The sequence below is a fragment of the Nylanderia fulva genome, unplaced genomic scaffold, assembly GCF_048542155.1.
Source record: "Nylanderia fulva isolate GAGA-0341 unplaced genomic scaffold, ASM4854215v1 Scaffold158, whole genome shotgun sequence".
Classification (NCBI taxonomy): Eukaryota; Metazoa; Arthropoda; class Insecta; order Hymenoptera; family Formicidae; genus Nylanderia; species Nylanderia fulva.
Window position 1 is genome coordinate 248,451 of NW_028189817.1, and position 8,153 is coordinate 256,603.

Below are 8,153 nucleotides of genomic sequence, written 5' to 3' on the forward strand. Positions count from 1 at the left end.
GGACGCTGACATCATCAGAAGATGAGTTGATATGCTTACTTGCAGAAAGATCTAACTTTTCAGATTCTTCACTTTTTAGTTTTTTTGATATAGATTTAGATTTAGATCTTTGGGATCTGATCTCAAGAGATCGCCGATTCGATTCCGCAACTGATGGAGAAGCTACAGAAGGAGTAGCCTGCTGGGCAAAATTATCACTATTAACATTAACAATATTATTATTAGATTTATCAACATTAATACTATCAAAATGATATTCCATTTCAAAATCATTGTCAGGCACCGAAGGTGGAGAGACAACAGGAAAAGAAGAGCATATAAGATCAAGCGTACTCTCAGGAGACTTTGTCACAGCAGAGACAGGATTTATGTCATCTTTGTCAGAAGATGCAACAAAATGAAGGGAAGTCGATCCCCTCCCCTCCGGGTCATGAATAGACATGTTTGAAAAAATAGAACTGAATCATAAGGAAACAGGAAAGAGCAAATGGCGGCAAAAACGTAGCACCGAGAAAAGAAATAAAATTCAGCAAACATGCACTTCGTCAAATATAAATATAAAAAGATTCGGTCCGAGCAAGCAAACAGCAAAGCAATAAGACAGATCAGAAGGTAGCCAAAAAAATACGGCACTTCACCATTAATATCATATAATCACTAACACAGGAGAAACACGTCTGTTCTTCTCAACATACTCGAGCCGAATCCCCACGAGGCGAAGCCGAGTATGACAATCCGTACGATCGGCCGATTTATGACCCGCACATGTTGGCTACGATATTTTGTGTGACCGGTGCGTGGAAAGGGAGCCCTTTCTAAAATTTCATGTGCGGAAAGGGCGACTTTTCGCGCGCCTGTTGCATAAAAGGATTTTAACCATAGATGTAAGATCATAAGCTAGTCGACCAATCACAGTCAAGCATTTTTTGAAACGTAATAAGAATGTTTGAATGTGATTGATCGATTTGTTTATGGCCTTAAGGTTGTATTACACTACTTGATTGTGATTAGGCTTACGATTAATGAATTGATCAATCAACTAGCAAGTTGTTTTGCTTTGATGTGTTTTGCCTTTACTATTATAAATTATAAGTATTGTACAGAGAGAATATAGCTGTTTTGTACCTGTCCACAAGTTTCCAGCTAGTGACGTACACAGTAATTAAATTTTCGAGGCATGAAAAAATTCAGCTTAATTTGCTTTTTTATAATATCCATGTTTCAGAATTTTTTCCATTTTATTTTTTTACATATAAATTATAAACGTAATAATAATAATGTAAATGTTAATACAAATGAAAATCATTAGAATTTCTAAGTTCTTGAAGCACAAAAATTGTTTTATTTTTGTTTGAATTTGCTTTTAGAATCAATAATTATCTACAGTATTTATTAAGAAAAAAATTAATAATTGTATGTATTTTATGGGATGCCAAAAAATTGTACGCATGCGTAATACAATTTGTGCACTACTTTTTAAATTATTTATTTTACTTTAATTCATTTTAAAAGTATTAATTGAACAAATTATATTTAATTCGACTAAATAAATTTATTCTACTACATAAATTCGATTAAATAAATCAATTATTTAATGTAAAGACATGTTTATTTGATGTTTTGAAGAAATCCCAGACAATATACAATATATATATTTATGATAAAGATTTATAAATATTTATGAATATAGATTTTTTTCAAATATTATATAAATATTTTGAAAATGTTTTATACAAACCTTTATTTAACATATTATACTCTTTAATCCAAATAAGATATAATTGTCAATCATAAATCGTTTGTCACATTTGATCTTTTTATATAATTTGCTGCGTTACAATATATGAGTCATATGTTTAATTAATTGTTGTTTGTAAAATATTTCTATGAAAAAAATTATTGAATAAAACAATCATAATAAAAGATTTTATAGTATAAAGGTTTTTATTTGTCGCAATTTTTGATATCATTTTTTTTTTTTTTTAGAAATATTTAATTATTTTGTACAATAAAAATATATTGTATAAAATTAAAATAATATTATTTTTTAGAGCAGTTTTTTAATAGTAATTTAAAAACACTGTTTTTTAGTATAACACTTTTTTACATGAGCACGTAAACTTATCAGTCTCTTATAGAATATTAATCTTCACATGGTTTTTGATCTCCGTTGGTAACGCATTAACATTTTACCTCCTTCGTAAAACAGGCTTTTTTGCGCACTCTCGTTTACGCAATGTAGTACGATGTTTCCGGCTGCCTCGTTTTTATCACATTTTTCCATATTGTCTATTTTATTACTTAAACGCCAACGATGCATGTTATTTAGTATTTTAAAAATAAATAACACTTATAATTAGAATGTGCCTACGGCTAACTGGTAGCCCTGCGCAGATGTCCTTACTTTGGTGAGATCTTTTTAAAATTCAACTTATGATTCATGCACGGTTTTGAGCTACTGCATTATCACGCGTTGCTTCCCCATACGGACTATAGAGTGGCACATACTCGGAATGAGTGCTATTATGGACTTATAAATACATCTATGTAGGCTGCACGGAGTACTTTCTGTTTAAAAAACTAGTCGTTTTCCCTATTTTCTTAGCATATAATCGCAATGATCTTGAAATCGTAGTCTGTCATCAATAATATACCTCTATATTGTATAGTTAATACACGTTTATTTTAGTCCTCAAACATTTCAAATAGTATGCCTTCATCTTTCGAATACTTCTAACTACCATATATTTCGTTTTATCCGCATTCATTTTTAATTTTTATATTCATCCAGCGTCAATTAATTAAAAACCATATTTCATGTTATCTCTATACTGCGCTACTTTTCTCCACTTACATATATAAGCGTATCGTCTCTGCCAACATTTTATATTGCATCCCTCCGGACATACTTCGATTATATCATTTATATATATTATAAATAGTAGAGGTCCTAGTACCGAACCTTGTGGCACTCCGTATTCCGTTCTAAGACGTTCTGACCTGACCGCTGATTGTTAAATTTGACTTGTTGCGGTCTGTTGTTTAGATATGTTCTAAACCATTCTAGCACTATTCCTTTCATTCCATATTGCTCTAATTTTTCTAACAATCTTGTCCTATCCACCGTTTCAAATGCCCGTTTTAAGTCTATGAATATTACTCCTACTATTTCTCCTTCACTAATTGTTAACTTCCAATCATCAATGACGCTTTGTATCGCTGTTTCGCACGAATGGTATTTTCTAAATCCTGATTGATGCTCTGATATAATATCATTATTATGTAAGTATTCATCTATTTGTTCCTTTACGACTAATTCTAAGACTTTCTCATAAATTGGTAATATATTAATTGGTCTAAATTCACTTGCTTTCTTTGGTTTCTCTACCTTAGGAATTGGTACAATAGTAGATGTTTTCCATCTCTCCGGACACACTCCTTTTAATAATGAATCATTTATTATCTTCAATAGTTCATTTTTTATTACGTGAAAGCTCATTTTTAATATATCACTAGATATTCCCTCATCTGTTCCTTTTTTCTTTGGCAAAGCCATAACAATTTGTTCAAGTTTCTTTAAATTTATCAACTTAAAATATTCCATTTTATCTCTACTATTTACAACATAAATGGTTTTTGTATTTTTACTGTCTCTTTTTTCTATAGATTCTATTATATCGTTAATGCTCTGTATATAAAATATATTAAAATTATTCACTAACGTACATTCTTCTACATTCTTTAATATTTCAAAGTCTATGTTATTAATTTCTTTCGAACTCCTAGTCTCTCCTCTTATGACTTCCTTTAGAGTTTTCCACATTAATACAGGATCATTTTTATTATCATCTATCATGTTCTCATAATATTCTTTCTTTTTCTTTCTAATTATTTTGACTGCCGTATTTCTCTCAGTTTTAAACTGTAACCAATCTTGTTCTTCACCCGCGTATACCACTCTTGCATACGCCTCATCCCTTGCATTTGTAGCTAATCTTATATCATCCGTATACCATTTTTTTCCTTCCCATATATTTGGAATTTTAAATTTTTTCTTTGGTGCTACCCTATCTAACGCCACTACCATATTCTGCACAAATTTCTCTGCTCTTTCATTTACCCCTAAATTAATTCTACTTTCTAATCCTTCCTCTATTGCATATAAAAAATCATCTATTTGAAATTTGCTGTAATCTCTACTAATGAATTATCTATATTTTTCTTCAATATTACTTCTATTAAGTTCAACGCTTATCCATAAATGATCTGTTATCCTCGGCTTATCATATACGATACAGTTTACCTTAGTATTTGCAAAAACTAAATCTATCAAAGATTGACTATTTTCTGTAATCCTAGTTGGTTTGTCTACATATTGTTTCATGCCCAAACACAACATCTCATTTACTAGCTTTTTAGCATAAAACACTTCCGTCATTAAGTTTATATTAAAATCACCCAACATGACGCATTGCCCTTTCGCTACTAAACGGTCCACTACATCCTCTATAAATCTTAAGAAATCACCATCCGACGCGCTCGGTGAATGGTACACTACTGTAATTACTCCTTTATATATATTATCTCGCATTTCTATCGCTACACACCAACAGTTAGATACTATTTTTTCTTTAACTATTACCTCATATTTGATATCATTTCTTATGTAAATCATTACGCCTCCTGTGTTTCTATTTTCCCCATCGCATCTAACTAAACTATATCCCGGCGCATTCACTTTACTGTCTTCTATTTCCGCAATGAGCCTAGTCTCCGACAACGCCACGACTGCAAGATTCATCCTCTTCATATAGTCTTGAATTTCATCTTTGTGCGCCATCACACTCTGCGAGTTCGTGTATACAATTTGTAACGGCGCAGCCGTTACTAACGCCTCGCGGGCCGATCAGCCGCCCGCCACGTGAGGCTTTGGCGCCTAAAGGCGCCCCTAATCGTTCCACACGGGCCGCCCCCACCCCGGGGGCGCCCCACCGCGATCCCGGCGCGGTACCTCCGCCACGGACTCGACGCGGAGTAGGGGACCGCCGGACGGGTATATAAGCCGGCTCGGCGGACGAGCCGACACCAGTCCCGTTCCAAATCTCCCAGACCAGGCAACGGGCTTCTCGTTGTGAAAGTGCCGGGTTTCTCGGTCGCTGGTTCCTACCGTTAGTATCGGGCAACGGGTTTCTCGTTGTAACACCGGGTTTCCCGGTTTCCGGTCTCCTCCTGTAATACGCCGGGCGACGGGCTTCTCGTCGTTACACTGGGTTTCCCAGTTTCCGGTCCATCCTGCTATCCGCCGGGCGACGGGTTTCTCGTCGTTACACTGGGTTTCCCGGTTTCCGGTTCATCCTGCTAACATCCGGGCGACGGGCTTCTCGTCGTTATACTGGGTTTCCCGGTTTCCGGACATCATTATAAGGCTATATGCCGCCGTACGTTGGCTTCACAGCTCCCCGTTTTGAATAAAGGCGTTACGCCCCGTACCTAGTATCTCCAGCATCGTATACCGGGTAAATTGTAAGTCCCGTCAGGACACCGCTATAGGCTATGCGCCTCCACCTGTTGTATCTCCAGTATCGTATACCGGGTAAATTGTAAAGTCCCGTCAGGACACCGCTATAGGCTATGCGCCTCCACCTGTTGTATCTCCAGTATCGTATACCGGGTAAATTGTAAAGTCCCGTCAGGACACCGCTATAGGCTATGCGCCTCCACCTGTTGTATCTCCAGTATCGTATACCGGGTAACTTGTAAGTCCCATCTGGACACCGTTACAGGCTATACGCCTCCGAGCTTGTAAATACACCGGACGCTCCGTTCGATCCTCACGCTTTGTACATATACCGGGTAGCTCTTAAGTTCTTTGTTCAGGCTTTACGCCACCGGACGCTCCGTTCGATCCTCACGCTTTGTACATATACCGGGTAGCTCTTAAGTTCTTTGTTCAGGCTTCACGCCACCGGACGCTCCGTGCGATCACCGTTCACTACGTATACCAGCGATCCGCTAAACCCGTAGGATGACCTGTAGCCTGCTGTTAAACATTCTTTTCGTTGTTCTTTTTATTTGAATAAACCCATTGTTTTTATATTAAGGAATAAGCGAGTCTGAATTTCCCCCTTCCTCCCGAATCCTGGAACCGGCGAGCCGATCCGCGGCGTCGGGAAAGGTGAACCGTTACAAATTGATTCCATCCATGATTGCTACTTAGTGGACTCCCAGCCCGCTCTTTTTTTCTCCTCCTCCAGTGCTCTGGTGAAAGTCGGACATTTTCTGCTTAACGCATCATGTTCGTCATTTATCTTTAAGTTGTACGTTTTAATTTTGTACATACAATTTACACACCTCATCTTCGTTACCTTACAGTCACTTGCTTTATGATTTCCAGCACATTTATGACATGTTTCTTCTCGCTTACAATTTTTAGCAATATGATAGTAACCCCAACATTTAAAGCATCTCTTAACACTGTAATGTTCAAACACAGGACATTTCCTCCATCCGATATTTATTTTTTCTTTTTTCAGCATCAGCTCATGGGCAATTTCATCTACCTCCATTATTAAGGAACCGTCTTCTTTTCTTCCACTTCCAGCACGAGAATTTTTGTTACCTTTGGCCATTCTCTTTACTATTTTTATGTGGAGTTCTTCGTCAATTTTATTTTGTTCTTTGATTGAGTCAATTAAGACTTCATCATCCAGTTGCATTTCTTCTTCTCCAACATTTACAGCCTTTATTTTTGGTTTTACTTCTTTCGGTTCTGTGACCTTGAAATCGTCACCTAGCTTCTCACGTACTGTATCCCTCAGCTTTTCCATTTCTCCCTCGCTCTCACATCCAAGAATAATCGATCTTTTATTTCCTTTCTTCAACTTTAATATTCCCACTTCCAGCTTCTTTATATCTATCTTCTCTTTCACCAATTTTTTGGTAGTTTCATTTTCCTGCTCCCTCTTCGGTTGCACAATTATAATGTTTTCTTTCTTCTTATTTTTTACCGCTTCACTGTAGTTCCTCTGCAATCCTTCCTTTGAGCCACCTGCTACTTCTTGCATCATCTTCTTCAAATTTTCTATTTCTTGTCTAATACTTCCTAGTTCTTCATGAAGTGCTTCTTTAATCATACTTTTAATTTCATTTTTACAGGTCGTTTCATTTTTTATTTCTTTTACAGCTTTAATGATCCAGTCTACTTTTACATCAATGCCTAACCCTTGAATACCACCGCTTGTGGACGGTCCTGTAGATCCTGTAGATCCTGTAGATGATGTTCTATCTTTTCCTCCCGCCGCCGGTGTTTTCTTCATGATTGTTTCTTCGGCCAAAAACTCCACAAATGGTCCTTTACACAGCACGTATTCTTGATTTTTATCTAGAATTTTATGCTTACTTACACATCCTGGATGGTAAAAAAGCTTTGAACAAGTATTACATTTAACAACTTTACTCTTTATTGCCTTTTTACATGCCGAGCATCTATACTCTGCATATTCATCGTCCATGTCGATAATTACCGGCCGAGATCGCTATCTAAGCGTTCGCAGACCTGTGATCCACTTACACACGTCAGCACTAATGACCACGTATAATGCAAAAGATGTCTACCTGTCTTGCGAAAACTTCTCTGTTCCACAATAGATTCACTGCTCACATTCACATATCGCGACATCCCGGCTAGATAACCCTCATAGTTATCCCCGGTCTATAGCGGCGTAACTTGAGCAACTTATTTACCTTCTTCTCTCTCTATTTACTAACGAAAACTTAGAATTTTGACGGAGCGATGTGACACACGTCTGCTCAAGAGCCCGAGAGAGAGAGAGAGGGAGAGAACGAGAGAGAGCGAGAAACAGCGAGAGAAAGCGAAAAAAACCGAGAGAGAGTGAAAGAAGACGAGAGGGAGCGAGAGGAGCGAGAGAGAGCGAGAGAGGCCGAGAGAGCGCGAGAGAGAGCGGGAGAGAGCGAGAGAGACCGGAAGAAAGCGAGAGAGCGAGAGAGAACGAGAGAAGGCGAGAAACAGCGAGAGAAAGCGAGAAAGAGCGAAAAAAACCGAGAGAGAGCGAGAGATGACGAGAGAGAGCGAGAGAACGCGAGAGAGAGTGGGAGAGAGCGAGAGAACGCGAGAGAGAGCGGCAGAGAGCGAG

At 37.5% G+C, this 8,153-nt stretch overlaps 1 protein-coding gene across 1 annotated transcript; it reads right to left on the reverse strand.

Moving 5' to 3' along the window:
* Positions 1 to 6,199: 6,199 nt before the first annotated feature.
* Positions 6,200 to 7,827, reverse strand: LOC114939102 (uncharacterized). The gene has a single exon (XM_029313340.2). It carries the CDS (start codon positions 7,509 to 7,511, stop codon positions 6,210 to 6,212), a length of 1,302 nt encoding a protein of 433 aa, XP_029169173.2. The 5' UTR covers positions 7,512 to 7,827; the 3' UTR covers positions 6,200 to 6,209.
* Positions 7,828 to 8,153: the final 326 nt, after the last annotated feature.